The sequence below is a fragment of the Lygodium microphyllum genome, chromosome 13 (genome assembly GCF_053477565.2).
Source record: "Lygodium microphyllum isolate KBCC chromosome 13, Lygodium_microphyllum_v1.1.10, whole genome shotgun sequence".
Lineage (NCBI taxonomy): Eukaryota > Viridiplantae > Streptophyta > Polypodiopsida > Schizaeales > Lygodiaceae > Lygodium > Lygodium microphyllum.
Window position 1 is genome coordinate 7763018 of NC_141147.1, and position 19490 is coordinate 7782507.

General features: G+C 42.7%; 2 protein-coding genes across 2 annotated transcripts in view; both read right to left on the reverse strand.

The window, feature by feature from the left end:
* LOC148026313 (uncharacterized) overlaps positions 1-17126 on the reverse strand; it is a 140147-nt gene extending 123021 nt beyond the window's left edge. Inside the window, exon 1 of the mRNA XM_087690668.1 lies at positions 17054-17126. Coding sequence (XP_087546794.1) covers positions 17054-17126 — 73 coding nt within the window. The remainder of the gene's footprint in view (positions 1-17053) is intronic.
* A 376-nt stretch (positions 17127-17502) lies between these two features.
* On the reverse strand, positions 17503-17910 carry LOC148026314 (putative serine/threonine-protein kinase At1g01540). Its single transcript, XM_087690669.1, has one exon. The coding sequence runs from the start codon at positions 17908-17910 to the stop codon at positions 17503-17505; it is 408 nt and encodes a 135-aa protein (XP_087546795.1).
* Between the last annotated feature and the right edge of the window lie 1580 nt (positions 17911-19490).

The window sequence follows — 19490 nt, forward strand, 5'->3', positions numbered from 1 at the left end:
CTTAATGCGCATACCAAGAATGTGAGAGGCATGTCCCAAATCCTTCATCTCAAAGCTCTTCTTCAGCTGAGATTTAAGAGCATTCAGCTCATCATGAGCTTTCCCTACTATCAGCATATCATCCACATAAAGTACCAAAATAAGCAATGAGTTATCATGGACTTTCTTCATGTAAAGACACAAATCCATAGCACTTCTGCTATAGCCTTGTGACTGCATAAAGGCATCAAACTTATGATACCACTCCCTAGGTCCCTACTTCAAGTCATAAAGACTTTTCTTCAACTTGCACACTAGGTGCTCCCTACCAGGTTCTGCAAAGCCCTTAGGCTGCTCCATGTATATCTCATCATGCAAATCCCCATGCAAGAATGTAGTCTTGACATCCATCTGGTACAAGTCCAAGTCAAGCTATGCGACTAAGGCCAAAACCAAACATACGATGGTCATCTTGACCACAGGAGAAAAGACATCATAAAGTCAACTCCATGCTCCTGTTTAAAACCCTTAGCAACAAGTCTTGCCTTATAAGCCGGCTTGGGGTTTCTAGGGGTACTTTTCAGCTTGTACACCCATTTTCATGATAAAGCCTTCTTGCCCTAAGGCAATGCAACCAAATCCCAAGTCATATTCTTGTGCAGGGAGTCTATCTCAGACTGCATAGCCCTCTCCCAGGAGTGATTGTCACCCCTACGTATAGCCTCATCATAGGTGAGTGGCTCCCTTGCATCTGTAACCAAGACATAATGCATCGAGGGCTCAAATCTATCAAGTGGACATCTATCTCTAGGCTCTAGGGTTGGTCCAACATCCTGGCCATGTGTACCAACTGTTGTTGCAAGCTGTCCAACTGGCTGTGCAAGAGCACATGGCTCCTCCTGGAATATAACCCTGCATATCTCTACCACCTTCTCAGGTTGCCTATGCATCTTGTCTTCATGGAAGACTACATCATGGCTGCGGATGGCTTTCCCCGCTTGTGGATCCTAGAGGTGGTAACCCATCTTGCCTGAATCCCCATAGCCAAGGAAAAATGCATTTGATACTCTTAGGATCCAATGTAGTACGCTTGTCTTTGGGCACATATGGCAAAATGCCTCACATCCAAAGACACATATATGCGCATAAGATGGAGGTTTCCCAGTTTATACCTCCTCTGCAACCTGGAAATCCAAACCACTAGAATGTGATCTATTTATGATATGCACATCTGACCTGACTACCTCAGCCCAAAATCTCTATGATAAGCCTGCATGGCTAATCATACTGTGTACACACTCCTGGATGGTTCTATTCATTCGCTCAGCCAAACCATTCTGGGGTGGGGTATAAGGGGTAGTTGATTGGATGCTTAATACCCCTCTCGTCACATAGTTACTCAAAATCACGTGACACATATTCTCCCCCCTTGCTAGTCCTAAGGCATTTCAACCTATGCCCAGTTTGGTTTTCAACAAATGTAAGCCATCTTTGAAATACAGCTAAGGTATCGGACTTCAGCTTAATGGGGTAAGCCCAGAATTTATGCAAAAATTTGTCAATGAATATCACAAAATACTTTGCACCACCCATAGACTGACAAGGCATGGACCCACAAACATCCGGATGTACCAATGACAGGGGCTCACTCATGTGTATCCTACCAAACTTCTTATGTGTATTCCTAATCTGTCTGCCATAAAGATAATGCTCACATGAATCAAAACATGCATAGTCAAGGGGCAATAAGTACTGTAAACCAGAAATTATTTTCATTCCCTTCAAGGACATATGGCCCAAATGGGCATGCCAAAGAGATACATGTGGGATGGAACCCACTAACAAAACATGGTCAACAAAGGACACATCAACTATAAGAGGATAGAGGCTGCGAGCCTTGGCACCTCTAGCAAACACAAGTCTACCACGAGTGATCTTCCAGGCAGAATCCCCAAATGAAACATGAAACCTAGCATCATCAAGCTACCCTGCAAACATAAGACTGTGTGTAAGTGCAGGTATATAACGTACATCCTGTAACAAAAAAGTACTACCAATAGAGAACTGCAATTCTACATCCCCAATGCCAACAATAGCAATTGACCTGTCATCACCCAAGCGAACTAAACCAGAGACAATGCGGTAGGAGTGGAACCACTCAGGGCATGGTGTAACATGAAATGAAGCACCAAAATCCAAAAGCCAGCACCGCGCATACATAGAGTGAACATCGGTCAATGATGTAGCATCACAAGAACTAGCTGCAAGTATGTATTCCTCATCAGAGTCATCAGTCTGCATGACATTTATCTCCTCAATTTTCACATTATATTTCATAGGCATAATGTTGAGATCAAAGGACTTTTCATGTACTTATCTTTCCCCTTCTCATTGCGCTTCTCATTGCGGAACTCATGACATTATGGACATATATGACCCTTTTTGCTGCAATGATGACATGTCACAATAACATTTCTCCCACGAGACTTGCTGCGCAACTTACCACGCGACTTAGACCTAGACTTCTGTGAGTCTCTACCATGGCCATTCCCATGGTCATTCTTGTCATTACCATCTCTACCTCTAATAGTCAAAGCATGCGACACATGAGAGGCATCCAAGTTCTTATGGTTGATCTCTTCCTGCAAAAGAGCACTCTCTACATCAGGCAAGTTCAAAATAGTAGCAAGAGCACATAAAGCAGTGCGGAATACATCCCATGACTCACTTAGAGTCCCAAGCAAAAACAATGGAGTAACCTCATCATTAAAGTTAATAACCTGCGAAGTCAAGTTCTTGAGAATAGCATGGAACTGGCTCAAATGAGCAGACATTGTCATATTCTCCTTCATGTGCAGGTCCATAAGCTGCTTCAGCCAATACATCTGACTTGATGGACTTTTCTTGTCATAGAGGTTCTTAATTTTATCTCAAAGCTACCAAGCACTCTATGCTTCCTCAACCACATTGTAATGCACCTGTTCAGTGAGAGACAAGATGAGGGTGGACTTGCATAACTCATCAAGCTCATCCCATTCGTCATCAGTCATAGTTCTAGGCTACCCGTCATGCATCCTTAGTGGCTTTATCTACGTTTTCTTCACCAATACCTGCCAAACTAGGCTCTTTCTATAGGCATAATTTGTACCATCAAGCTTAGTGATGTTGAAGATAGCATTGTCAGTGGAAGAAGAACCCATAATGTAGTCCAAAATAGTGCAGACAATTCAAAATTTCTTGTTGTTTTCTGTTGTAAACAACCAAAAATACCACCAAAACCAAGGCAAAATAACCACGAACTGATAGCTAATGATGATGTCCACCAAGTGCCATCAAAAGTACATAAAATCAAGATGATTCAGCATGAAATTCCACATCAGTCCATACATAACTGCTTGCTGTAATAAATTATAGCCATGTACAATGAGAGCAAACTATAGGCAAAATCAATGCACCAAGTCAACCAACGACTGTCAAAGCATAACCAGCATCAAACGGGCATAAAGCAGCATATGACAATCATACGAACATCAAGCAAACACCCAAGCATGTCAAATGAATCCGTCAGTAAGTCGGCACACCCCCTATGTAATAGGACAAAGTGTACACAACACTGGTAATACCTAACACAAAGAGGTGTATGCTCATGGAGTGCGAAGCCCAAATCAACCCAAGTACATGTATACGAACCATGGCATATCAACCATGCAAGATCCAAGTGAAGAAGATCCTAGTCTCAGAAGACTCAAAGCTCAATAGCATAAACCACATGCTCAATGTCTATCAAACATCCAACGATTCTCCCACTAGCACAAAAGCCATATGGATCAAGCCAAGAAGCTCAAGAAGGGCATATGAGAGCATCAGTGATGACAAAAGATCCAAGACCAGACATCATGAGCATATAGGCGTTGTAGCCTCCAATTAGAGCATCCATAGACATCAACTGTATCCCAAATACAACTCTCGCAAGCCAAGAAATATCTCAAGTAAGTTCCCGAAAGCTAGATGCAAGCCAAGACAATGCAAGCCAAGCATGTAACACTATATTAGGAAATTTGGGAATTCTCGTATAGTTTGGGAAATTCCAATATAGTTAATATTTACCCATGTGATAAAATATTGTCTTCTTACTTGAAAATCAAGTCTACCCTAATTACTATATAGGTTATCTTTCCAAGTCACACTTTGAAGCATGGATTAAGATTTAGTCACATGGTCAATCTTTACCCCTTATTTGAGAGTGGAACTTGGGAGATTCCCAATTTCTCTAATATGGTGTTATGTAGTAGTGGCATAGGCCAAGCGTATCAAGACCGGTCAGACATAGGTAACATACACGGCATATGTACATCCAAGACAAAGTATCAAATGCATTCCAAAGCCAAGCACAAGCTCAAATGAAGATCTAGAATCAAAGATAAGCTCGATGTTGTACCCCGAAGGTCAATGCTTCATTGCATATCCCAAAGACATAGCCCGAAACCAATAAGCATAACCAAACTGGAGGTAAAATAACCTGTCAACCAAGGTAGCATAAATCCCAACCAACAACGAAGTGTCCGTGTCCAAATCAAGGCTTAATAGCTCTCAAATCGCATATCCAAGCATAAACCATAATGACTAAGTATCAATACATCCAATAGGACACCCGAATGTCAATAAAGAGCATTATGCATAAGGTATCCCTGATAAAACCTTGCTGCCCAAACAATGTATAGCAGTAAATCCCTGCATAAATTGAGCTATGGAAGCTCAAACCAAGTCCCAAAGCATCTCAAAACATTGGGCAAACATCCCCAAAGTATATGGGCATCAAATACAAAGCCTCGGGAGCATCACATAAGCTAAGAGAATGGCATTTTCTTGTTGTAAATCAACTCAAATCTATTGCAAAAAATTTTGTGATTAGAATTTGGCAGATCTAATATTTCCATCACATTCAGATAATGCCAAAACCCCAAGTTAGACACTTAACTTGCCTAAATCGGGTTCTGGATGCCTGAGATATGAGAAAAAATGGGATTTTTTAGCCAGATTTTGAAATAGACGCAAAAAAAACGTGAGCTGATTGTGGGGCCTACTGGTAATGCTCAGGATTTGGGGAAAATGGGGGCATACAAGGTGCCCAATGAAGCCAAGGAACACGTGCAAAGAGCCTATGAGGGCCGAAGAGAGGCAGGAGATGAAATCTTACCTCGGGGGGAAGAAGCCATGGCTGGCATTGAAGCTCCAAGCTCTAGGTCTTCAATCCGGGCTGAAGTAATGCTAGGCCAAGCTCCATGATCAAGCTTTAATCCAAAGCTCTAATACCAGTTGAAAGGTGAGAAGGATCAAAGCTTGCTTAGAAGTGAGCTATGGCGGAGAGCAAGAGCAAGAAGAGAGAGAGACACAAATGGGAACTCTGACACTCACAATGTGTGACCGAGCCTTCCTTTATTCAAAATATCACTAAAAGAATAAAGAATAAAGTGACAATGACGAGCGCCCGCCACCTATAGTGTGCAATGGCGGGTACTGTCAGTGTAGTAATACACAGGCGGCTAGGCAGAGGAGCCTTTACCCCCAACACTATTATTGATAAGGAGCAAGCTCCTTCGTTTTACAGATAAACAGGTTCTTAACTTGTAGATCTTGGAAACAAGATCACGGTTTCTTGCACTGTATACAACCAGCTAACACTTGCACAACTTGGAAGTTGGCACCTTTTTATCTTTCTTGAGTCTCTCCTACACAATATCTGTAGGGATCTCCCCTTGGAGCTTGATTTCAACTAAGCTTCCACAGCACTTGTACCTTCTCTCCTAATCTTGCATGCGTGCGAGTGATGCTTCCTTCACCCCCTCCACACCCAAGGAGAGCCTCCTTTTTATAGGCTTTAAGAGCTTCTCTTCTTGGAGAATGAATTGAGTGCCAAGATTGGAAAGGTTGATCTTCATGCAAAATGTGGATGCTCTAGGACCTACTCTACAACACCAATTTTGAAATATCTCTCTGTCTGTTGCTTGGATGGAAAAACGTCCAACACAAAAGTTGTAGATCTCGTCGATTCTGATAACATTCATGAGTCAATTTTAGAGATTGGCTTTCTATCGCAAGATATTTTAAAAATGGATTCACCATGTCTATTTTAAGAAAAGCAGTTTTTTAAACTCTATTCTTAACTTATGGTCCATGCAACCACCTTGATCCATAGATAAGGAGAGTTTATTAGATTGCCTTGAGCCTCAACCTTAATATTGACTTCTACACAAAAGCTTGTGTCATCTTAGACCTTAGAAATAGAAAATCACTTCTCTCCTCACTTCCAAAGGATCATGTCTCTCGTCCTTCTTAGTGAGAGAATTACCTCTCTCGTTAATTCATTAAGAGAGAAAAGACCTTAAACCTTCACTTGTAAGGGAGAGGATGACCCCAAATGAATGCAATGCTCATTACACACAAGTAAACATTCCCAGGCATCCCCAAATGCACACATAAATACATATACACAATGCGAATGCACTTCCTATTCTTAGAACTCAATCAATCTTCATTTATGTGTACACTCTTACACTTGGCAGACACTTCCTTCCCCCTTCATAACTTGTACCGCATGTACCACCGGATATCCCCATCACAATGCTCTGATCACCCCAATTAACTGATGCACTAGGAATACTGGTCTCTAAATGGTCTCATGGCCATGCTAGATCATCATCAACACTTAAAGAAAAGTGAGCCATTAATTTATTGTCATAAATTTACTAAATAGAGAATGCATAATAAGCAATCAATTTAGTGACATCCCTCTGGCTTCTAAACAGTTGACCTCAACTGTAGAGGGGATACATAGTCCTTAAGAAAATCTGGAAAGTCTTGTAGTTCTCTCTCACAGTCATAAACTGAGCGTCCAATAGGGGATAATTCTTAAACTTAACCAAATACTTTCGTAATACCTTAGCTGACCTTAGAGTGATGTCCTGATGGTGTAAAATTCTTTCAAGCACAAGGAACTCTTCTATTTCTTCTATGTCATATAAATCTTCCTTGATTGGTTCCATTGGAGGTTCTCCAATATAGGGATGTAGCAAACTTATATGGAAAGAACTATGAATGTTCCAATGACTTGGTAGATCCAAACAAAAAGTTACATCGTTTATCTTATCTATGATCTTGAAAGGGCCTCAATAGCGATTAGAAAGCTTAACCACTTTACCCTTTTGACATTTCTGCTTCTTCAAGCGAGCCTTCTCAAACTTAAGAAGAACATACTCTCCAACCTTGAGATCTACCTTACGACGATGCTTATCAACTTTGCATTTATGCTTCTCTTGTGTTCTTTGGATTGCAGATTTTACTTGAGTGAAAGTTGTATCAATGTCTCTAACAAACTCATCTGGTGCAAAGATCTTATCCTTCTTAAGAAGAATGGGTGGTAAATGAGGCTTACCATAGATGATCTCAAAGGGTGCCTGACCAGTACTAGATTGCACTGTGTTATTGTATGCAAACTCTACTAAAGGAAAATACTTTTCCCATTCTCTTTGATAATCGGAGACATGGGATTTCAAAGGGTCCAGAACAATAGAATTAGCACTTTCACTCTACCCATCTGTTTGAGGATGATAAGAGGATGAAAACTTTAACCGAGTCTCGAAGTTCTCAAAGAGAGCTTGCCAAAAGAGGCTAGTCATGCAAGGATCTCGATTACTTATAATGGACTTACACATACCATGATGTTTGAAAATATAAGTAATGAATAGCTTAGCCATATGATCAGCTTTGATTGTCTCTCGCATAGGTATAAAGTGTGCTTGCTTTACTGAATCTATCATTGATATTCTAGATTGCATCGTTACCTGCTTGTGTACGAGAAAGCTTCATGATAAAGTCCATGGCTATACTTTCCTAAGGCTCATTGGGAATAGGTAATGGCTTCAGTAGACCAGGTGGTTAATGCCTATCATACTTTACTTTTTGGCATATCTTGCACTCACGGACATATCTTTCAATGCCAGCTCTAAGAGTGGGCCAAAAGAAATATCTTTCCAATGCTTGAGTAGTGGATAGAATACCCCTATGTCTAGCATATGGAGATGCATCTGCTTCATCCATTACCTTGTGTTGCAATGGTAATGCTACACAAATTGCTTGATGATGATACAAATAATCATCTCGAATTGAGTAAGGTGTAATCGAAAACTAATCCCATATGGTTGAGAAGTCGGAATCAGTTGCATGCATTTTGCGTAAATCAATGAACTCATTATGGTAAACAGTTGTGATTGCATTCACTCGAGGTTGTCGTGATAGAGCATATGCTACCACATTATTAGTTCTAGATGTTTGAAGGATTTGAAAGTGAAATATAGATAAGAAATTTGCTCGATGCATTTGTTTCTCTAAGAGCTTCTTTTGAGTGAGAAAGTATCTTAGACTTTGTTGATCTGTTTTAATAACAAAATCTGCACCAAGTAAATAGTGTTTTCATCCTTAAGAGCATGTACCACCATCATAGGCTCTTTCTTATATATTGGAGTATGTAGCTCATGATCCTTGAGGCTGACTCTCAAATAATACTACATGATGCTCTTAGTTAAGCACAACTCCAATGTAATCCCCAGAAGCATCGCAATGAACTTCAAAATGTTTTTGAATATCTGAAACTATGAGAACTAGTTCTCGAGTCACAAGAAACTTAATTCTTTCAAAGGCTTGTAGTTGCCTTCATCCCCAGCAAAAAGACATTCGCTTCTTAGTAAGGTCACGTAGAGGAGATGCAACATACGCAAAACCTCGTATGAACCTCCTGCAGTATGAACATAAACCCAAGAAACTTCTAACTTCATGTACAGAAGTAGGTGTAGGCCATTCAACAATGGCTGGAATCTTCTCAGGATTCATTCTCACCAAATTGTGAGAAACAATATGGCCCATGTAATGAATTTTTGAAAGGAAAAATTCACTTTCTTAGCATCGACCTGTAGTCTATGCTTGCGAAGCTCTTGAAAAACAATAGATAGATGTTTTCTATGCTCTTCTTTTCAAACCGTGAAAATATTAGAATGTCATCGAAGAAGACACCTATGAGTAGTGTGGGTGCTAGTGGGTTGCTGGCCCCGAGGATGGGTGGGTTGTGACGAGTTATGACCCTCCTCCTTGGCCTTGGTGGTGGGTTTCTCTACCGGTGGCTTTGTGGACTTGGAAAGGGTTACACCGCCCTTGTTGAAGGCTATAACTATGTGGATGTTACCCATGACGAGGTGGATGCACTATGACTCGTAGTCAACATTGCAACGAGCTTGCTTCTTGAAATTTTGTCCCAATAGCGATTCTGTGCATACATTCTTAGTGTTTGCGAAACACAAAGAAAATTATTGGCATGCTTTCAAACTTGATAGAAACTGCAACCTTGCACTTTCCTAGAAGTTTGTAGGGTTGGCCTCCATAAGGGGTGAGACTAGCATTAGTGGGCTGCAACTACGGTTTGCCAATTTGGGTCCAATGGTCATGAGTCAAGGTATTAAAATTAGCTCCTTCATTGATCAATGTGTTGATGGTTCATGTGTGTTTGGCAATGACCGTCATGCGTAGGTAAGTTGGTGGTACTGCTTCCTCATCCTCATTGACCATCTCAGTGATAGTGTCTACTCATACATTGACAGGTAGCATTGGCATTGGATGCTCATTCAATGGGTGCGTGGGGGAAAAGTACTTCTTTATGTGACTGCCATTGAAGAAGCCTATGCCCTCGCCCTCTAGGGTTTCAAGTTCTACATTGCCAGTCTGGCTAATGGTTCAAACCTTGAAAGGTCCTAGCCCCCGAAATTTTAGTTTTTGCTTATGTCCTTTGACTGAGTACATCAGTATTAAGTCACCCTATTCGAAGTTGCGCTGCTTGACATGCTTGTCAAACTAGCTTTTGCATCTTGCCTTCTCGCATATGAGCGCATGGGTGGCTAGAAGTTGAGTTTCCATTAAGCATTCGAGTTCAATCAAGCATTCTGTCCATGCCCCCTTCCCATCCTATCTTTCTTGAAGGGCGATTCTGAGGCTTGGTACGAAGGATTGCCTTTGTACCATATGTCAATCTAAAGGGGGTTTGTTCTAATGCTGTCTTATAAGCCGTGGGGTAGGCCCACAAGGCCGCCATCAATTTATTATCCCAATCACTGCGTGACGCAGAGACGACCTTGGCCAGGATGTTTACTAGGATTTTATTTGTTGATTCAGCTTGACTGTTTTCCTATGGGTAATATGGTGAAGATTTTTGATGGATGATTAGGAAGGAGGACAGGAGGTGAGCTATCACTTCGTTGATGAAGTGGGTGCCTTGGTCGCTAACTAGTTCGATGGGGCAGCCGAATCGTGAGATCACCTGCTCCTATAGGAACTTAGCGGTGGTCCAAGCATCATTCTTTCTTGTAGCTCACACTTCTGCACATTTGGTTAGATAGTCGGTGGCCATAATGATGTATTTAGCCTATGAATATTGTGCCATCGGACTAATGGGGCCAATGAATTCAATCCCCCATTTCTCAAAAGGTTTTTGTGTGATAATTGGGGTTAGCTCCATGCGACCCTTACAGATAGGTACTTTAGTTCGTTGGCACTCATCACAATGCTTCATGAATCATGTCACATCTCGAAAGAGGTTAGACCACCACAACTGGGATTGCAACACTTTGCGAGCTGTTGTGTCTTCTTTGAAATTTCCTCTTACAGCTCCACCATGTGCTTCTGTCAGTACATCATGCATCTCATGCTCACACACTCATCTGCACAATACCTGTCTTATCCCAGCCTGTAAAGTTGGCCAGTTATCAACTGATAGGGTTGGATTTTCAGGATAAGCCACCTAAGTTGGTGGGCCTTTTCTATCGGTCATTCCAATAGTCCGTGTTCAAGAACTTAAACTATGTCATCTACCCAATAACGTGTCATGTCAGCTCTAAAAAAATCTCTTTCACTGGACAAGCAGAATAGATTCACGTCTGGTAGTTTGTCCACAATGCCTTGTCCAGCCAGTTCTCTCGTGGGGATGCGAGATAGATGGTCAGCCATGTAATGCTGTTCTTACGCACCGTCACAGAGAAATAAAACTCAAAGAGTAGAAGAATCCATCTAGCAATGCATCCTGTAGTGCATGGTTTATTCTCGGGGGGTTCACTATATATATATCCCCTATATAACGTGCATTCATGGCATATTTATAAATATCCTAATCTGTGAACTTTTCTTGAATAAAACACAACCCTTTTCTATTCAATCTGTAAGTAACCCCTTTATATGACACCCTTCTATGTGTAAAAAATTTATATAACTCGTGTTTTAAGAACCCCTTATTTTGAACTCACGTTATATATACATATGTTCATGAGTGACCCCCCCCCCCCCCCCGAGGGTTTATTAACCAGATACATCAAGGCTTGATGGTTGACAAAGAAAGTAAAAGGTATGGCCAAAAGATAGTGCTGAAATTTCTTTACAGCAAACACCATGGTCAAGCCCTCTCTCTCCGTTGTCAAGTAATTCATTTCAGTCTCAGTGAGTTGTTTGCTAGCAAAGCTCACTGGATAATTGAGATTGTGCTCACGAGGTTGGCACAACACGGCTCCCATGGCAAATTTCGAAGCATCGATGTGCACATGGAATGTGAGCATCCAATCTGGGGCTCATAGTATCGGAGCGGTGATTAAAGCCTTTTTTAGTTTTTCATATGCGTGTTGACATTTTGCAGTCCATTTGAATACAATCAATAGCTTGTATAGAGACTTAGCAATCAATGCACAGTTTAATACAAATCGTCGATAGTACCCGGTATGTCCTAAGAAGCACTGAACACCCTTGTAATTGTTGGGGGTGGAAGATTGACAATGACCTTGGTTTTTGAGAAATTTGTGGCAATGCCATTCTTTGACGCCACGTGTCTTAGGATACATCCATGCTTCACCCAGAACTGGCATTTCAATGGGTTCAATGAGAGGAAGTATAGCCGACATCATTCAAAGACCGCTCGGAGTCTAACACCTGAACATACAAGTCGTCCACAAAGATTTCTAACTCCTTCCTCAACATGTATTTGAATATTGTACACATCAATCGTTGGATGGTGGCTGGCACGTTAGTCAATAGAAAAGGCATGACTATGTAGGGAAAGACTCCCCATTCAGTGGTGAATGCAGTCTTATGCCTATTGTTAGGATGCACTTGCACTTGATTGTACTCGGAGAACCCATCCAAAAAATTGTAGGCCTTCTTGCTAACTACTCTCTCAAGCATGCGCTTTGTGTACGGTAGTGGGTAACTATCTCTCTTTGTTGCTATGTTTACCTTTGTGTAATTGACACACACTCTAATCTTTCCATTCTTCTTTAGTACAACGACTATGGGGGAAACCAATCCATGTGTTCAATTTCATAGAGGAATCCTACTCTCATTAGCTTGTCGATGTCTTTCTTGACAGCATGGGCGTGCTTTGGATTCATGGGATATGGTCACTGCTTGTTGACTGGTGTTGCATTAGGTGTCATGGGTATGTTATGAGTCACCACAGTAGGGTCCATCCCTTTAAGTTCTTCTAGGGACCAAGTAAACATGTCTATATACTCTCGCAAGAGAGTAATGAGACTTGCCTCATCATGCTTAGTCAAGACAGGTTGTGGGATTTTTTGCTCCCTGTCTAAATTGACCTCCTCGACCTTGGCGGGTCCCTTGATTGGTTTGCTTGCTTGCCCTACCATTTGGCTCCAAGCAAGATCACCACACTATCTCCCTTTTTGAACTTTGTGAATCGTTTCGGTAGGTCTTGTGGTTTTCGTTTTTTGTTTGTCCGCATTTCTTTGCTCAGTGCATGTCATTCCTCCTTTAACCGTTAGCGTGGTAGGTGGATGGGTAGGCCCCCCTTAGTGCATCTAGTCTTGGGAGGCCGAGCTATTTCTGGGTCACTATCTGAGCTGACTTTTGATTCGAAATCGAACTCTTTGTCTTTGCTAGAAGAGGGCTCTCCCCTGGCGGTCATAACTTAGAAGGTGAGTTTGTTCGCAGCAGTGGTGCATCATGTGGCGGAGCTAGATCTGCCTGCTTGTAGTTAATTGCACCTGTGTACTCCAACCAAGTTCGATCACAACCCTTGTATCTAACTCATATCTCTTCTCTAAATGCACTCTGCTTGCGTGGTTTGGGGTCTACTTGTATTTGTTCAATGAAATGCCCCCCAGTGTCGTACTTTAGGATATCGAGTTCCTTTTCACTCTTGTCACTGAAGGAACAGTAGTCCTCGTATTTGTCATTTGAATTGTCTTTGTCCGATTGCTCCTGGCCTTGAGAATTTCCTTCTTGCTGGTTGAGAAGTAATGCCCCATTGTACTTCAAGTTCAAATCGTGCACCTTGGACCATCGCCATTCAAGATCATCCAAGAGATCTTGGAGTGGCTTAAGGTTCGTCAATGGATTGCCAATCAACTTATTGGTTAAGTATCCTAGGATCTCCTGGAGCTTGCATCTATTACTTGGGATTCGGAATGCATCTTGAGTGGGTCTTCCACATAGACTCCTGGTCATCATGCAAATTGGCATTGAAGGTGTGTCCTTGAACCTATCAGTTGCCTTGACGGTTTGTTCGTACTCCTCAGTATCTCAGAATGGTAGGTCGATGGTAACAAGAACGTGCATCAAGTCTTGCTCATCCTTAGGGCACGGGATATACTTGGTAAGAGCTCCATAGGATGCCCTAGTTTGTGTCCATCTCCCTTCAGCATGGTGGAGATGGCGTCTAGGTTGACTGGCATAGTCTTCCAAGTGTCCATCTCTACTCTCACAGCTTCTGTTCGATTGCCTAAGAAGATAAGATCATTACCCCAATCTTCTATGACTCTCGCATTGCACATCTAGGGTTGGCCTAGCAGGATGTCATAGTCTACTTTCTTCATGACTATGAAATCTACAGAGAACTAAATCCTTGGGATCTTCATTGGCCAGTTTTTCAACACTCCAAACGACTTCAGTTTGCTAGTGTGACGTTAAATCTAGCAGTATCGACTGGTGGGTTGCCCCAAGTTTGGAGTACTGCATGACTTAGCACATTCACTCTTGCCCCTGTGTCCAAGATTCCCTTCTTGGTGACATCCCCTAGTGCTAAGACTAGTAGGATTGCATGCATTTCCGTGCCTTCCCAAAAGGCGTTAACATGTAGAGATTTGGGCATGGAATGTAGCGTCAGACTTGGTATTTGAGTTTCTGCATCATGCTTAGGTAAATCTATGGCAATTGACTCATTTGGTACTTTGACCCACTGTTTAAGCTCCTGCCATAGCGTTGGGTGTTGCTTAAGCAGGTCACCCAAGCTTAGAGTTACAAGGGTGGTCACCACTTTATTGAGGAGGTTGCTAGTCGCTTGCCTCTCTCCTAATTCCACTGTTCTTGGCCAATGGCCTTGACTGACTTGGTGGCTTGAAGCATTTAGACTTTGTTTGGGTGGTCCAGCTTGTAGTGCCATCACCTCCCTTGATCTTGGTCCTGGGGGAGAGATTGAAGTGCTTATGCTTGAGAGATCATTGATCTCATCCTCTAGTATAAGTTCAATGTCCTTTAGGTGTTCTTGGGTCTCCTTCACCCACTCCTTCACCTTCTTGATGGCTGTGAGTTGGCACTTTGGGTTGGGATACTCCCCAACCTTAGCACTTCCCTTTCCAGATGTTTGAGGCGTTGCGTATTTTCTTTTGTGTCAATGGCATTCCCTCCAACCGGCAGACTCATGGCACTTTCTATTTTGAGGATTTGGTATCTTCTTCCTTCTTCTCCAAATCTTTTTTCCAATTGATGTTGCATCAAGGTTGCTAGGCCCTAGCAATGATATGTGAGCTTGCTTCATTTGTGTACGGGTCATGACGTGCAACGAGACATGTATGGCCTCTCGGTCGAGTGTCTTAGCATTGAACAACCCCAATGGAATTGATGACTCATTTTCTAAACTAGAGGATGGTCTTTGCCTAGGGCAATCGACAAAGATATGAGTGATTCCACACTTAGCGCATCTTAGGTTAGTCTTATCTTTGTTTGCCTGCTCTCTCTTGGGGCAGCGTGAAGAAATATGTCCTGGGTGACCGCAAGTCCAACACATGATTGGTTCTTGCGCTTGCCCTTCTAGGTCCCTGCCTCTCCCTCATCCCAATGCCATCACTAGTATTGGTCTATAATCCATGAGGTTAGCATTGCCTTCCTCATCGTATGACACATATGGGCTTACATATGGCTCATTATTGCTTGGCTCGTCCACATAGTGGACTAGAGTATCACTCGGTGGATGGATCACATAGGGTCCAGGTGGTCTAGGGTTACTCGTAGGATTTATTTCCATCCTAGGGATGGTTGGTTTAGCATCATTCAGTGCTAGAAGAGCCAATGGGGCTCCCCTTCCAAAGAAGTTCGGTGGCCTGTTCGAAAGGTGGAGTTGACTGTAAGGTTGCACGTACGGGAGCCTCCGAGGTAATCGATAATGCATGGTGTCATGGCCAACCAAGCCTACCACAATTAGCACAAGGTCATGACCTAGGGTCTTGACACTTAGCTTGCAAGTGGTTTTCGCCACAGTGCACACATTGGACATGTGGGCGCATTGGCCATCTCATCATCTCCTGTAGTTTGGCTATATCCATCCTAATCTCAGGTAGCTCTTGTCTCGACTCAGTGCCCTTCCCTTTGTCCTGAGTGTTTGAGTCTGCTCTCTCACTCGGTCCCAAGGCTCTTTCGGAGCTCGTGGCAGTGGACTCTTCTTGATTTGAGCCTTTGGAGCTTCTTTCCTTGAGCTAGTCATCCACTCTAATAGCTTTTTCAAAGACCCTTGTCAGTGCGTCTTGTTGTAAGCTTGAGTTGCCGGCCAAGGCTTTGTAGAGCTCCTCGCTTTGTATTCTACTGACGAATACAATGGATACCACCCTTTCGGTTGGTCTCTCACCCATGGGGATTCTCTTGAAGAGGCTCCTCACGTGGGTCACATAATCTTGAATATCCTCTTTCTCTTTCTACTTGATGTTCATAAGTCGCACGAGCAGGTTATCGGAGTATCCAAGTTCAAAATATCTCTTAATGAAGATATTTTTCAAGCCATTGAAATCGGTACTCTCTGCAGCGTCTAGACTCTGTTAACAAACACGGATCTAGAGCTAGTTAGCTATGGTGGATGCAAATCAAACACACGATACATTATCAGAATAAGGAATTGTAACTCAAGTGAATTAGGTTCCAAGATAGATTAGCTTGGACTCATAAACACAATCTTGAGTGACTCAAACTGAAAGTACAATTACATTGAAATGAGTGTCAAGTACATGCTTGCTTTTTGGATAGTACCATTGTACCTCACTGTGCATATGGGATTTTGGACATCTCTTCTTAGAGCTTCTAGAGCATATATCTTTGTCATATCTCTCATACAAAGCCACTTATGGGCAAGCCTCTTTTGGGCACACATTCAGCCTCTATGGGCATACAACATTTGCTATTCTCAACACCCCCCTCAAATGATGAGTCTCTACCCTTGCTGGCTTTTGCCCCCCCTACATGTAGACATGGACCAGGAGACTAGCTCTTTGGCAGCCTAGTCAAGTTAAGGCTTGAAACTTTACATTCTTGGTAAGGGTTTTAAATCCACTCTGGAAAACAGATCCACTCAGGGAATTCGAGATCCTTTATGGGAATTTTCTACAAAAACATTTTGTTGGTTTGCAACAGTGGAGTATTTTATCTTCTTCATTTCCTTCATGCTTCTTTGGCATTCTTTGATCTTCTTCTTGGTCTTTTGCTCCAATGTTTGAGCTTCTACATTTTGGTCTTCATGGTGCTCTTTATCCCTTTTACAAGTGATATTTGTGATCACAATTATTGAAATGTCACACAACAATGCTAGTGTCAAAAGACACTTGATAGAGTAGAGTGAAGGAGATTGGAAGCATACAGGTTTTCTAAAAACTAAGATCAATGTGAATGGCTTGAGAAGGCTGGTTTGAGAGAGAGGGGTCAAGTGTGAAAAAGGTTTTTACTGGAGGAGGCTTTTAACCTTAATGCTTAAGGTTTAAGGAAAGACAGGGATAACGTGTTGCTGGTCGCTTTTCATCCTCCCCTTCCGCGCTCATAGCTGGAGTGGCAGGGGTGCTCTCAAGGGCCATGGTAGCCATCGGCTCCCCTCTACAAATGAAGGGTTTTGCTTTCCCCTCTCATGCCTTCACTCAAGGAGCTGGATTTTGCTACTTCTCCCTCGCTTCTTGTGCCTTGCAGCCTTCGCCTCGGCGGAAGCCGGGACCTTTCACATTCGTAACTTGAAGTGCCCCTCCGCTTCTGCTCCTTCCTGTTGCACTCGCAGCTAATGCACAGCACATGGCCGTCTTCTTCCATCTGCACTTTTATGATCTCCTTTTTCTTCAGCCCTGGGAGATGTGGGCCTCGCACATCTTCACACTCGCTGTTGTTGGAGACGTCCTACTTCTTGTCGCAGCAAAGCAGACTGCTGGTCCAGTTTGGAGGCCTGCTAAAGTCAACACGGGCTCATCCTGTGACCAACTCCATAAGGAGCACCCCATAGTTGTAGACATCACTCTTCTCTGTCAACATTCTGGTGAGAGCATATTTTGGAGCAACATACCCAAATGTCCCCATGACTTGTGTTGTCACATGGCTGTTTCCAGGCCCTAACAATTTAGCAAGTCCAAAATCAGAGACCTTTGGATTCCATTGGCTATCTATCAGGATGTTGCTTGACTTCACATCACAATGGACTACTTTAGTCTCCAACCCTTCATGCAGATAAGCCAGTCCCTTTGCAGTACTGAGAATCATTTGCATTCTAATATCCCAACTCAATGGTGGATGTTCCCCCAGCTGTCCATGGAGCCACTGCTCCAAATTCCCATTGTCAATGTACTCATAAACAAGCATCCTTTGTGAGCCTTCCATACCGTATCCAATCAACCATATAAGATTCTTGTGCCTGACACGTCCTATTGCCTCCACCTCTATTATTTAGAAGATTTTTCACAGCTATGTGAGTATCATTAGGTAGCTGACCATAGCACACAATCCCGAATCTACCCCAGTGCAGAAATCAGTCGCAGCCTCTATCATGCAGCTGAGAGCTTGCAAGGAAGAAGAAAACACACCACTAGCTACCTAGCTCAGCCATGGCTCTGATACCATGTTAACAAACACAGATCTAGAGCTAGTTAGCTATGGTGGATGCAAATCAAACACACGATACATTATCAGAATAAGGAATTGTAACTCAAGTGAATTAGGTTCCAAGATAGATTAGCTTGGACTCATAAACACAATCTTGAGTGACTCAAACTGAAAGTACCATTACATTGAAATGAGTGTCAAGTACATGCTTTTATAGCTTTTTGGATAGTACCATTGTACCTCACTGTGCATATGGGATTTTTGACATCTCTTCTTAGAGCTTCTAGAGCATACATCTTTGTCATATCTCTCATACAAAGCCACTTATGGGCAAGCCTCTTTTGGGCACACATTCAGCCTCTATGGGCATACATCATTTGCTATTCTCAACACACTTGTGTACCAAGTTTGACCCTTGTTACCTAAGCACAGTCCAAAGGCTTGGGAGCATTGAGTAGGATTAGTGAGGCCGTTGGCCTCGCAGACCTACTCTAATTGTTCCACGAAGCTATATGGGTCATTGATAGCTTTGTATTTGTCCAGTTGTTTTGCTACCACAAGGATTTTCGATTGGCTCTTAGAGCCTTGGTTGACTCCTAACCCTGTCAGTAGAGATGTTGCCAATGCTGCAATGCTTCATTCTGTGGCCGTGTTATCTAGTAGCTGCTTTGTCTCAGGAACTCACTTGGTGTGAGATCTTCTTTTAGCACTCTCTCGCTCTCTATCCGATTCTTGCCTGCTAGGGCTAGCACTCTCTGGATCTCTCACATTTCTAAACTCTAGCATAAGTTCTTAGTTTGCTGGTCCTAGTTGTACACGGCTAGGCCTTGAAGAGGCCTACGGGCCAGCTTCCTCTCCTCCTCTAGGTCTGCTATGATGTCCTCTACTGATCTACGCGGTGTTCTAGCCGGGTTTGAGCATCGTATTGGTTCATTATCTATTGCATGACCTCAGGAAAGTCTCCTAAGTTAAGCTCCTCGTCGCTTCTATGGCCTAAGCTGCCTCCTTCCATGTCTAGGACCTCTTGTTCTACCAAGTTGTTAATCAAGTTGATAAGACCGGGTAGATCCACTTCCACGATATTGCTTGCCCTTATTGAGTTCGGATTTTAGGCTATGTCCTTCGCTTGGTCCTACTCCTTGGGGACTCGATCTCCCTTCTATGTCCTTGGGTCTTCTCTTATTGGTGGGTTCCTTCGAGTGTTTAAGTCTGGGCATGTTCCTTATTACTTACAACAAATACTCAATTTACCCTTACTTTGTGTGTGTGTGCGTGTGTGTGCTCTTTTCTGTGCACTGTGCAAAATCAAGATTTTAGCTTTTCTCCATCATGCTTTGTGGACTGGAATTCAGAGTGAG